General features: G+C 39.5%; 1 protein-coding gene across 1 annotated transcript in view; it reads right to left on the bottom strand.

Moving 5' to 3' along the window:
* Nucleotides 1-4,640: 4,640 nt before the first annotated feature.
* cdk17 (cyclin dependent kinase 17) overlaps nucleotides 4,641-13,927 on the bottom strand; it is a 45,699-nt gene continuing 36,412 nt past the window's right edge. Inside the window, exons 5-17 of the mRNA XM_084710693.1 lie at nucleotides 12,256-12,381; nucleotides 10,408-10,464; nucleotides 10,198-10,312; nucleotides 9,888-9,982; nucleotides 8,643-8,705; nucleotides 8,118-8,241; nucleotides 7,835-7,955; nucleotides 7,380-7,477; nucleotides 7,166-7,271; nucleotides 6,858-6,900; nucleotides 6,323-6,413; nucleotides 6,127-6,204; nucleotides 4,641-5,271 (exon numbers count right to left, since the gene is read on the bottom strand). Coding sequence (XP_084566819.1) covers nucleotides 5,231-5,271; nucleotides 6,127-6,204; nucleotides 6,323-6,413; nucleotides 6,858-6,900; nucleotides 7,166-7,271; nucleotides 7,380-7,477; nucleotides 7,835-7,955; nucleotides 8,118-8,241; nucleotides 8,643-8,705; nucleotides 9,888-9,982; nucleotides 10,198-10,312; nucleotides 10,408-10,464; nucleotides 12,256-12,381 — 1,158 coding nt within the window. The 3' untranslated portion in view covers nucleotides 4,641-5,230. The remainder of the gene's footprint in view (nucleotides 5,272-6,126; nucleotides 6,205-6,322; nucleotides 6,414-6,857; nucleotides 6,901-7,165; nucleotides 7,272-7,379; nucleotides 7,478-7,834; nucleotides 7,956-8,117; nucleotides 8,242-8,642; nucleotides 8,706-9,887; nucleotides 9,983-10,197; nucleotides 10,313-10,407; nucleotides 10,465-12,255; nucleotides 12,382-13,927) is intronic.

The following is a 13,927-nucleotide window of genomic DNA, read 5'->3' as shown; positions in this document are numbered from 1 at the left end:
CATTTTTACAACTTTGTTTTTCTACAGAACATTAACGATATAATGTTTCTTAGTATTTATTGATGAGCTTTTAAGGTGGTTGGTGGACTACAGTCTTTGTGCTAAGCTAACCAGCTGATAGCTGTAGCTTCATATTCAGCTGACAAAAATTAAAGTGGTATCAATCTCTTCCATCTCACTCTGAAAGAAAGCATTCAATTTGTCAACATTTTCAAATTGTGCCTTAAAATTTGATCAGAAATGGGACAATAGTTTGATAATTGAAGGTCAGGTCCATTATTTTTTTGATTTTATATCACTCTGTAGCTTCTTAGTGGTATTCCTTATGTATTCAAATCCAAATATTCAAATTTTGGTCCATGTACGTATGATTTAGTGTCAAAATGCTTTTTTCTCAAGCACTTCTAAAAATTAGGGCTGCGCAATATGGTAAAAAAGTCACATTGCGATTGCTATGACTTACATTGTGATTGTGACGCGATCAGTGGGAATGATGATTTTTGGATCACAATTTCCATTTTCACAGGAAGAAACTATTAAAATCACAACAATGTGAAATTTGACAACATGTTTTCATATATCTGGAAAACAAGATTTGTAGGCCAGAGCTTCTCTGCAGCAATACAGGACTTCACTGTAATGCTGTTTTGACACATATTGCAGTGGCCATTTCTGTTTATTTGGATATTGCCGGTGAACATACTACGAGTTTGATTATTTTGCAATTAATTGTGCAGCCCACCTAAAAACATTTTACCACATGACCTGACATGTTTCTGCATGATGACATTGCTACATATAAACACCTGGCCTACATCATTTTTTTTGCTAACGGCTGACTTTGGATTTCCATTTGAAAAACATGGAAAAGAACACAGATGGAGTCGCCCTTTGAAATGCTACGGGCTGCACAGGTTAGTACCTCACCATGACAGATAGCAAATAATGGGTGACTGTATTTTTTCCCTGTGCTAAACCTTACATTAAACAGGCCAAATCTTCAAATGTGAACAATTTTGGGTGACACTAATGGCTGTGCCTCTTCGATCAATCTTGCACCCAATCTGTGTCATTCTGGGGACGTGAAAAGTACGTTGAATGACACACAGCAAGTGTCTCAGGATCATGACATTCTTTAATACTTGATATCCTTGTCCAGATCTAGATCGTTTGAGTCGTGATTGTGACCACGTGATGAATTCGTCACTGACTCCTAGCAGAGCACCTGCTAGCCAGTGCGCTAAAACGCCGTAGATCTCCATTTTGTCCTCTGTATTGCTTTGACTTGACGCTGTGAACGTTTTGTTTTTTTTAATTCTGTATAGTTTCATGCTTTTTTTTTAATGCACTGTACTTTTACGCCTTGTACCAGCTGTGCCTTCAATATCATAAGACTTGTGTAAATGTATGTAAGCTTTAAACCAGGTTTTAATAGACATTCCAGGTCAAAATTGCACAAAAGTTTTTTTTGTAAAATGACTCCTGGTTATTTTTATAGAAAAATTAATGGAAATGTATTCTCAGTGATTTGCTTGTGTTTTGCTGTTTTGTTGAGAGAACTGTTACAGTTTTGTTTTTGAATAAAATGAGTTACTTTTCAATATTATGATTCATTTTAGTTGTTAATACACACTCTTTTCACCACTCAGAGAATGACTGCAGCAGAGACTGTTTATGAAACAGATTAAATTTACTTTCAATGGTTATGAGAAATAAATAGTTCCAGTAAAAAGAGTCACACACCAACTGTTGACCGGCAGCTCAGTGTTTCAGAGAGGTCGAATTCACAACACAGCAGGCCTTCCATGCATCAGGCACACGCACTCGCACGTACGCACACATACACACGCGTTCAGACATGTTCACATAAATTCAGGTCATTCATACATTTGAAAAAGTTTTACAGTTTTACAATGATAAATATTTAGCCGTTGTAGAAATCTCCTTTCATGCATGTCACTGCTGTTCATGTCAAAAAACTGCTATTAGCACAAACACCGTTTACGGTTAACAGTGGAATAATCCTGCAGTCTTGTGATTGAAATGTGTACAGAATGAAAAGGACAACTTTTCTAAAAGTTCCATAAAGTTTTAGTGAGGCATCTAAACACACAGATATAGTTTTTGTGAAACATGAGGAGAAGAAAAAACTTCTCATTTTAAAGCTACCTAGGGAGAAAGCATGCGGGAATGAGTCAATGTAATACAGGATGTCTACCATTAATATAATGACTTTGTTTTCCTGTGAACACAATAATTGTTACATTATTTGAAATGTAAACATTAACCACATCTTCCATTTGTATTTGTTCTGTTGTGAGTTTGTGTTGAGCTTTAACTTATTAAATTATGAGCTCATTTATTATTGCTCATTAATTAAAAATAATTTAATTCACAAGTTTTTTAACTACTGAAAAGATGAGAAATACAGTATGTTTACAGGATTATTACACTATTAAAAGCAAAGTGTGTCAAGTTAAAGTTCATTACATTAATTGTCTTAGCCATTAATGACTTTATCAAGCATTAGTAGCACTTTTCTAGCATGTTCGACCAAATCGGTGTGTTGAAACCAAGAACTCTAGTGTTGCTCAAATCCTTTAAATCTCAACAGAAAATGAATGTGAAATTTTCATGTAGATGTTGAGCAAAAGAGCTGCAGTAACAGGAAAATCTCCCTCTAATCTTCTCACGTTTGTATGTTCAACCTGTGATGTTCAATGCATTCCTGGTGCTTTTTTTTGGTGCAGAAGCTTACGCACTGCACTCAGTTCTGTCATGCTACTGTGAGTGAAGAACTTGCTGTCTGCCTTTTCCATGATGGATTTCTCCACGTGACTGTTGAATTTTGGTCCAAAATGGCCGCTCTGGACCTCTTTTTGATTCTCAGAGTCTGACACTAAAACATGATAGTCATCACAAATCTTTTGCAGCAATAGTTTGAAATTTTGGGAAAAAACTTTTGCATCCAAAGTTAGATGAGGAGACTGATACCACTCTCATGTCTGTACAATAAAAATGTAGCTTAGCTTCGCATAAAAACTAGAAACACAGGGAAACAGTTAGCCTGGTTCTGCCATAGAAACAGAGTGCAACAGCTACGTAACTAACGCCTCCTGCCAACACCTCTAAAGCTCACATATCAATGTGCAATATTTTGTTTGTTTAATGTGTATGAAAATGAAAAGCAATAAGAAAAAAGACGTTATGGTTTTTATGTGGGGTCAAGATCAGGATCTCACAGTGTCCGCAAGACTCCAAAAAGTCACCTAACTAAGACATAGCACCTACAAAACAACTTGTCATTTTCAAACAATCGTTTGTACAAACTAAATCAACTAGATATAATGTGTTAATTTGTGTCTTAGCAATGTTGAAAGTCAGATTTGTTACCTTTGGTCAAAACCAGGCTAGCTGTTTGACCAATGTTCTTCATTGTGCTAAGCTAACAGGTTCCTGTGCTAGAGTCATATTTACTGTTCAGACACAAGAGTGGCATCAATCTTTTATTCTTGCAAGAAAGCAAATGAGCATTTTTCTCATAAGTGGGTGACAGCATCTAGTAGCTATCACACAGCTATTGGAAATAACTGGATAAAAAGTTAGCACATATTTGTTGGTCCACAGGAGTAAGACAAATACTCACTGCAACTAATCTAATCCAGGAATGCAAAGCACAGCAGTAGACACTTAAATTTAAGTGTTTAAATGATTTTTGGGAGATCTTCCATTTGTAAACATGCAGTCAGAAGTGAGATTTCTCAAATGGCTTCATCATCTGTAGCATCACTGTCAGTTGCAAACAACACAGCGGGCAGTTAAATCTAAAATTTCAATTTGAAATCTTTTTTTTCTTGTGTACAAATGCTGGAGAGAGCAGTGGTCCGACGCCAAGTGGAAAACAACCATTTTGCTTTTGAATGTCCCACTCTGATCCCCGCCATCCCACCCCTCCCTCCGAAAAACATGCCACAACGACGCTGTTGTTTCACAAGGAGAGGTCAAAGGTCACAGACACAGAGAACACATCTTAATACTGTTGGGTAAACTCAGCCGTGTCCAGGCCCGGGTCCCTGATTCCAAAAAATAAAATAAAATAAAATAAAATAAAAACCACACTGAAGTGCAAGTTAAAAACAAAGAGTTACTGCAGTGAGATCTCCAAATGCACACAGAGCGAGAAAGAGTAGCTTTGCATTTCTTTTTCTTTTTTTTTTTTTAAAAAGCACTGAAGTCCTGGCAGTTTTGTGAGGGGCTTTAGGGAAGGCTTGCTGGCTTCCTGTGGGACATCACATGACTTCCTGTTCCAGTATTCCTCCTCTTTCACTCATCTTCTGAACCATTTGCCTCCCCCTTCCTCCTCAGTTTTGGTCCCATTTCTGAGCCAGAACGGCCAAAAGAACAAAAGAAACTAAAGTTGGTTTCATGTTCTCCCAGTCTGATCAGACTCTGTGTGTGTGCTTCTTTAACCTGCAGACACAATCCACTCACAGTCCTTTTGGACATCCTCTGTGTAAACCCTAGAGGGCAGTAGGGCTTCTAGAAGAAGAATCTGGCTGAAATGTTGCGGAAAAATTGACCACAAGGAATCCAGAGGAACCGTTTTCCCCCCAACCAAGACCATCTAACCGTCCTGGTATTTCTGAACCTGGAAATGTTGTAGAGTTCAGTCACGGAAGCTCGAAGAAAAACAAAACATAAACTCCAAATATATATAGATATACATATTTATAAAAAAAAAAAAATCTGAAGAAACTGAAGCGTTCGGTCTCCAAGCACGACAACAAGAACAACAACTTGGATCACAGCGTCGACATCAACATCAGTGGAATTCTAACTCAAACGAAGCCGGAGAATCGTAGTCAGAAGAAATTCACAATAGTAACCTCACTGACTGCTCAACTGTGCATGGCGTCTCGAGTTCACATCATGTACACACACACACGCACACACACACACACGGTGTGTTAAATACAGACAGTAGTAGTTTAGCAGCAAAAAATTCAACCTCATCCCGCCCCCCCAAATAAATAAACACAGTCTCCAAATAGATTCAACCCAGAGTCACTCGCTCAAAGGGGTGTGTACGTGTTTGTGTGTGTGTGTGTGTGTGTGTGTGTGTGCAGGTAAGGGGGGAGGGAGGGTCACTCCGAAGGGAGGTGGGCTCATGCGAGAGGTTGGTGGGAAGTGATGGAGAAGTCGGGCAGTCGACCATCCTCTTCATCAGACTTCAGAAGAGCATGCTCTGCCTCCTGTTGATCTTGCCATTACCTGGAAGGAAAGAATAAACTCTGAAAATACAATACCCATAATACCTTTGCTTTATATTAAAGCTACTACAAGCAATTTTTACCTAGTTTTGTAACAGTTTCAATTTATTACTGAAGCCTTTATTTGACCTACATAAGTAAATAAGATCATCCACAAGACAATCGGCTATTTCTATACAGTCATTTTTAAGGTTGACCCCAGGTTGGGTTCTCTGTGACGTGATGAAAATAGTCTGTATTTAGATTTAGTTACAGTGAGTAATTTTTAAGCCAGTTAAAAAGCAGCAGGAGGAGACTTTTATTTAGATAATTAAATTTTTGATGTTATATTTTGTGGTTATTACGGTAGTAAACCTACTGCTTTTGTCCACAGGGGCCTCCAAAATCAACAAAATATGAAAGTTCCTTGTAGTAGCTTTAAAGCTGCTATACACAGCCTTCATTTATAGATCATTTAGACAGTTTAAAAGGGCACCACCAAAGTTACACATTAAGCCTTGTTTATTTTGTAACAAAGAATTCTGCTCAGTCTGTGGCACTGTTTACACCAAGTTTTAACATGTGTCTTGGGTGATCTAATCACAAGTGGACCCCATTCGGAGGTGGTCTGGGCTGCATATGGCCACATTCTTTTAGCAGTGTGTGCACTAAACTCGTACTCATTTGTGCCTTCTGGTAAATTTCAGCAATAACTGCAGTACATTACGTTGTTTCTTTCACTGTAAAAAACAGTGTCAGTTGCTGTACTAGTGGCTATTCCTGTCTAAACTGCAACTGCAAAAAATAATGTTTATTTCTTTTTCTAATAATCTAACATGGTGAAATGCTGAAGCATCTCAGTGTGATCCACACCCACCTGATTCTGGGTATGAGGAGTTCCTGTAACCCGGGTCTCTCTGCAGCTGCACTTCTTTTAATGTGAATATTGATACATCTACAACACAGAGAAGAGATTCAGTGTACAGTAATTAGCAGCAAAGAAGAAAAAACACAGCAAGAAAGACTGCAGCTTATTCATTTGTGTATGTGTGTGTGTGTGTGTGTGTGCTCACTCTCGGGCAGTGTGTGAACTCTCATCCCGAGCTGCCTGAAGTAGGAATGTTTCATGGCCTCTTCAGCTGAGATCCTCTTCTTGGATTCGTACTGTGGAGACAGAAACAGGACATGTCAGTCGTCCTGTGGTGTCAGCAGACAGAGACGAGGCTGTTGTGTCTGCAATCAGCGGTTCAGTCAGAAAAAACTGTGATGAACTAAAACACATCCGAAACAAGAACCCAGTGTGTGTTTCATTGAAAATATTGTGCAGGGGAAAACAATGAGAGTGCTCTGCCACCTGCTGTCTACAACTGGTAGTGAAGGAATTCATTTTCAAAATAAAAGCTGATCAGTGTTGGTAGGGGATTACCTTATTTTATAATACAATTAATTTCAACCTATAATAATGTGTGTATACCAGTGTAATAATTAAAATTAAATATGAAATATTATATTCAATTAAACATTGAAACATCAAGTTAAACAACATCAGGTGTGAAATGCAATGGAGTGAACTGCATTCTGGGTATTGTGAGGGGAGTAAACACTCACTTTGAGGAACGACAGCAGCAGCTCAATGCCTTCACCGTCCAGCCTAGAGGAGACAAAAGGAAGAGCAACGTTTTTACTGTCTGCCTGCAGCACGGCCTGATGGGAATGTGGGGGCTCATGGGAGGAAGGAAATAGGCCGCTGTCTGTGAAATGTTCCACAGGATTTCCTGTCCATGGCATGCACACACACACACACAAACACATACCATTACTGTATGTATGCAAAGAGGCTGAAAAAAATACAGCCACTGGTGCATAAACAACAAACACACACACAGAAACACACACACACAGACAGATCACAGTACCTGGGGGCGTGGTTGATTAGCGGCTGTGGTTTGTATTTAGGAAAATTGTAGGATTTAAACTCGTCGATTGAGGAGATTCCCGGCCAGTTCTCCTCTGTGGGTGTGCCTGGAGACACAGAATCACAGCCTCTCTCACACATACAGTACTTTGCCTTGTTCGGGTAAACGGATATTTGGGTTGCTATGGCGACGTGGCCTGGCAGGAGTCACTCACCCAGTAACCTGAAGATGAGGTGGAGCTCGTCCTCCACGGTGGAGCCGGGGAACAGCGGCCGACCTGCAGCCATCTCATAGAATATACAGCCAACACCCCTGCGCGCGCACACACACACACACACACACACACACACACACACACACACACACACACACACACACACACACACACACACACACACACACACAACAGAAGAAGCATTAGCAAAAGCAGGAAACAATAATGGCACTATGGCTTCAACTAAATCTTGTTTTTATGACTGATCACTTTTTTTTTTTTGCATTATTTTTATTAGACTACACTGACATAAAACAAAACAGGAGTGAGTCCAGATCTCAGAAGCTGTTTGATGAACAGCTCAGATGATCAAATTAATCAACAGATGAATGGATTGATCATGCCTGCACTAAGTGTTAGTAGTGTGAGCAGTAGGGTTCTTGTGAGGCTCGTACCACATGTCGATCTGTGTTGAATACTCAGAGGATCCCAGTAGAACATCAGGAGGCCGATACCAAAGAGTCACCACCTCGTTGGAGTAAGTTTTAGTTGGGACCGACTTGGCTCTCGCCAGACCTGACAGCCGATCAGAGACATAAACAGACATGAGGATTGTTTACACAGGAGAGAAACATTAAACGTGGACAGAGCACAAACTTTCCTTTGCAAATTTACTACAAGGACAGCAAGAATACTCCTGCTAAAGACAATACCAGCTGCTGCTGTGGCTCCTCTTACCGAAGTCAGCCAGTTTGAGCTCTCCTCTCTCGTTGATGAGGAGGTTCTGGGGCTTCAGGTCCCTGTGGAGAACTTTCCTCTTATGACAATACGACAGTCCTCGCAAAATCTGGAACAGGAAGATCTGGAAATATATGTATAAAAACTCCATGTTATTAATGTTTTATCGCGAAGGATCTTTTAATCCTTTATTGGTCAGAATTGACTGACTCTTTGTTTTGCATTCATGACGGCTGAATTGACAGGATATGGAAATGTGCAAAATTAGAGATAAAAAGTAAAAATTATAAGATTGAAAAAGTCGATATGATGAGATAAAAGTGGAAATTTTGAGATAAAATGTTCTATTATGAGATAAAAAGTAACACAAATAAATAAAATTAGATAAAAACTATGACTTTAACTCATAATTGACTTTAAGGGAATCTTTTTTTCTTTCACTGGTGCAAATGGGCTTCCGTCAACACAAAGTGAAGAGAGCAGAATAAAAAGTGTATAATCAGTACCAGTAAACGTCATCCTCACCTTCACGTTGTGCATGCTCATTATGTTTCCACAGTCATCCATGTACTGCTTCAGGTCCTTATCCTGCAGGGGGAGACGGCACCATCAGACACAGAGAGAACATTTAACAATACATAATATAACTTTTCCACATACATTTCACTGCCTTTCTGACTCATTAATCTACTATTTCACATAGCATAAAACATCATAAAACAGCAGTAATCTGTGTTGATGTTTGTGCTCATTTCCTACAGTCCCTTCCTGTTTTACATCACTGTACATCATCCTGTCACACTTGTCGTCACTGCATATTTTTTCAAAGGAGATATTGGCACAACTATCTCTTGTTCAACATCGCAAATTATTAATCATACTGACATCTTGGTCCCTCTGGGCGTTCATCAACAGCGTTTCAAACAATTCGCACATTGATCTCTGAATAGATACTGCTCCACCCATTTTGTGTGCACAGGTGTGGCACAGCTTTGGGAGTGTCTCTCAATAACTGTCAGCGACATGTTTACACTCTGTCACATTGTGTCCCACAAATTAGAAAAGGAAAAGAAAGACAGGAATCAGACATCACGACAAATAATTAACTCAATTACAAAAATATTTACAGAGATTGCACATGTGAAGAATGAAAACAACACTCTCGCAGCGTTCAGAAGTCATTCAAAGTTGTGTAATCATAGGCACTACTTGTATTCTGAGTGTATCATAAGTAGGTCTGTAACATCCCAGAACTCAGCAGAGCATGACATCCTGTTGTGTCTTAACATTTAGCCCTTAGGGAGACAGAGTATGCAAATCCAATATACTTCTCTTCTGTTTCGTTAGTGTTACCAGCTCTCTGTCAGAGTCATCTTCGAACCTACAAAATGAGACGTTCTGCAACTTCTTTTGTCATTTTTTAAGTTGTTAATCCTTTGAAACGCTGCTGATGAAGGTCCAGAGGGATCTTTCTGAATATTTAAAATAATGATGACAATTTGACATGAAGATTGAAGATTTTACCCTTAACTGTTTTCTATGCTCTGAGAGATTTGCCAAAAGTAAAAAAACAACACCATCTTTAATATAAAACAGCTTTGAAAACAAGAAACGCTGGACCTGTCCTTTAATAAATGTCTAATATCAGCTAAATGCTCATGTATTTTCATATCCAGCTCTCTCTTTTGCATTAAATTTACAAGTATTGTCTGTAAAGCTCTCCACAAAGACCATGACGCACTGAGAACATTGAGAGACGAAGAGTCTCACCAGGTACTCGAAGACGAGCGTGAGGCTCTTGTCAGTGTGGACGATGTCGTGTAGTGTCACGATGTTGGCGTGTTTGAGGTCCTTCAGTAACGACACTACAGACACAACAACAGACGGATGTTTACAATAAGAGAAACACATGTAACACTTTTTAATGACAAATGACTCCAATTTAAAAAAAATACATTTATCTGTTAAATGCATCATTTTGTGTGATTTGGTTGAATTGATCCTTTAAACAATAAACTAAAAAGTGGGTTTTATTTCTAAAGTAATGCTTTGTGTAGCACTAAACTGACAAAATTTTTACCTTCTCTGATGGCGGTGCACGGCGCTCCCTCCTCGTGCTCCAGCCGGATCTCCTTCAGCGCCACCAGGTTGTCAGTCAGCTTACTGCGTCCTTTAAATACTGTGGCGTAGGTTCCCTGAATGCAACACACAACGCTGGTTCAATATAACTGATTTAATGTGAGCTGTGAAACACAGTTCCTTCATTAATACTGTTCAAGGACGTTCTCACCTCTCCCAGTTTGTCCAGCTTAATGTACGTCTCCAACTTGCCAAAACCAATTTCCGACTGAGGAAAAGAAAGAAGATAAAGTCAGAATCAAGAACAATCTGTGGTTTTACTCTTCCTGCCACACCTGGTTAAAACTGACTTCAACGCACTTGCAGTATTTTTTCATTCAGGAACTAAAGTTTCACTAAACCTTTACATGTCCCTTCATACTGTATGAACTCAAAATATAATGCAGTTGCGTTGTATTGTGGTCCTTTTTTTCTGTTACAATTGTCATTGTGTAGAATTTGGTCTCATCTGTGATGGATTTCTGGTTTCAAAGAGACTGGCAACAAAACTTCAGTCGATGTGTCAGATCAGAGACTTTCGAACAGTAACCCTTTGTGCTTCAAAAATCGGACTCCTTGGAGTCATAACTCAGTCAAATCAGAACTTGTAGACATGATGCAAATATTTCTAGATTTAGTGTAACTTCCACTTTTTGAGGATCATTTCCTATTGTCTCTATCATGAATAACTTTCCACAAATCTGTTTTACCGATCCAGAAAAACAAGACGCGCCTTATAACACCAGAATTTGCCCGAGAATCTTCATATTTTGGGGTTTTCTTCAGTATCAAAGAAATTCAGTATTAGTCAGTCCCTCTAATAAGTTGTGATGTTACGATCGCAACAGTGAACACAAATTCAAACAATTCCTGTGAATTCTGCATGATCTTGCAATGTTGTCCAATCACAGCAACTTCTCTGCAAATTTGATCAATCACAATCACAGCAGCCCCCCGCGCAAAAGTCATACCTGTACATACAGCACCTCCACAAGCTATGTTTTATTTTTTATTATTACTTCGTATTTTGATTTTTTTACTTTGTCGTGGGTACTGAAAAGAACACAAGTCACTATTTACTGACATGCATCAATGCTCTGTACATTTTTAGATTTTATCATTTTGTGTTGTTTTGCCTGAGTTGGAGCTCCAGAAAGATTTTGCTTCTTTGTAGATTATCATCCCAAGAGCACGTCTTCATTTACAAATAAAGCACATTTTGTATCCATGAACTGAGCCTTTTTGGTAATGTTGCTGACAAAACTCAGTACAGAATGCAGTTTTACTCTCCCTGGAACATCTGCAACATCACAACTTTGATTTTTAATGAATAATCCAAAAACATCTTTTTAGTTGTAATTTTCACTTGGGCCTGCAATTTCATTGCAAAAAAATGCCAAAAAACATTGCCGTGAAATCAGACATTTTAGGTCACAAAATCCTGGAGGGACTGATTAGTAGCTTGTACATCCATGAGTACATGGAACAGCCAATAGTTAATTTAGCATATTCTCAGTGGTGCTGATGTCCCAAAGCGTAGCTGTCTCAACTGTTCCCAAGGACAGGAAAATACTGATAGACTATGGAACTTGTAACTATCATCCTCCTTTGTATTTTGAGCTGTGACCAGCCATGACAGAATACGCAGTAATACATCAAAGCACTAAAGGTGCAATAAATGCAGTTTTTACTTGATCCTTCAAGAGCCAAAAACGTTTTTGCACTGGCAGTAACTTTTTTAAGCTTGGGAGTTAGCAAACTTCTAATATGCATAAACCTCCTTGACAGTCTGCAACAAAGCTGCATGATCACACAGCAGCTCAGTATTATGATCTAATTTGATGGTCTAAAGGCGGGAGGTGAGCGCTTGTGACTCCAGATTAATCTATCCTCGTCTCACACTGGGCCAGTTGCCATGGTAACTTGCACAGAGGGAGTCAGCCGGTAACAGCGGCGCAAAGCAATAAAGGTAGCGCACACACACACACACACAGAGACACAAACACACACAGACACTGACCAGTGAGGCTCTGCGGGAGCGTCGGCTGAGCGGCTGGTCGAAGGGTGGGCTACTGAGCTGCAGCTTCTCCAGGTAACCGTCAGGAATTCGGATGTCAGCAGGGAGAGACAACCGCTTGTTGAGGTCCTGAAACACACACACACGCAAAAAAAAAAAGTTTAAAAAATGTAAAATTGACACTTTGACATGATTTGACATTCCTGTAGTGGATCTGAAGGTTCTCTGCGGAAGAAATTTATAATTTGAAACCAAAAACCTCTATAGTAAGGTCAAACTCTTGTTACTTATACTTTAAAGGACCATTTTTTTCCAACAAACCAGAGTTGTTGAGTAATGCAAGACACCAAAGCCAAACAATGAGCAGAACAAACTAAGAGATCGAGGCAGTGGAAGACCAGCAACTCCAGTGTTCTGTGAGGTGAAATTTCAGCCATGGAGTTTGGTGGGTTTGGAGAGTGATATCTGGCTTATATAACAGCACTATCCTGTTGGAAAAAGTTGCCTGTCGTCAAAGTAAACCTGTGTAATTTTTGTATACACTTAAACTGATATAAATTTTTTTAGGTGGCTAAAATATGTTACTGCTGACCCTGTCCACAGCAGTACATTGCTTAGCCTCCTATGCCAGTATTCTTGCTGTTTCTCTAACCTGGGGGCATGCCGACAACCATCGACTGTAGCTAATACACTGACTACGGATAAGTACCTCATACAACCCCACACTGTTAGTTAACCACACAAGCTGATGGTTATAAGCCACACTGTTGCTTTTCTTCCATCAAGCGTGAGAAAACACAGGGCCATAAGCCTCATGTCTATATGTGGTGTGGGGCATGTTTCAGCAGCGAGCAGCGCAAGACAATGTAGTCCACCAATCATCCACCCCTATACACACACACACACGTCTCGAAAATAACTCGCTCTCATCTCCTCCTACTCCCAGAGCGAGAAGACAGAGATCAGGTCGATCACCATCTTATGGAGGGTAAAAATAAGAGGCAGTGTGTCGAGGTGTGACTGCGGCTGAACAGCAAAACCTTTGTCAGCACAGATCAAATCATGGAAACACAAGACCTGCAAACAAAACGGCAAGAACACCAGGCGAGAATGAAAACAAATCATGCATGTGTTTATTAATGCTTATAGCTCATAATCTCTGTCTGTATTCACACTGCAGGCTGTCGTTGTCAATATTACAGGGCTCATATCTTATTGTTGTGGACGACTGATCGTATCTATTCTAGGATAAAATAAAATTAAGACCACATCTGATAGGGATGGACTGACATAATGCTGTCTGATGTGGGGAAGAGAAAGGCTGAGTGGAGTAAAAATACAGTGAGAGGAGACGTCACATCTGTTTAGCTATCAGATGTGCTTTTAATTTTGGCTTCTCCACAAATACCATCAACTCATCCTCTCTCATCTCATTACTGTAGTCCTTCGTCCTCCGTGACAGTGCTGCGCAAAGACAGTGCCTTTATTATGACAACTGAGGGTACAAATAAAAGCTCAGATTATGTAGAGCATATTGGTGTCATGAAGAGGCGACGTGTTATATAATGTGACCGCTCTGATGTAAGATGGTGTCTTAAATCTCATCAGTCCGCAACAGATTTTGTCTGTCCTCTCAGCATCTCATCTATTTTTACTACATTTCTTTTAGATTTAT

Source organism: Lutjanus erythropterus, chromosome 22, assembly GCF_056507025.1.
Source record: "Lutjanus erythropterus isolate fLutEry1 chromosome 22, fLutEry1.hap2, whole genome shotgun sequence".
NCBI lineage: Eukaryota > Metazoa > Chordata > Actinopteri > Lutjaniformes > Lutjanidae > Lutjanus > Lutjanus erythropterus.
Note: the sequence above shows the minus strand (reverse complement) of the source record. Positions and strands in the feature narration are given on the sequence as shown.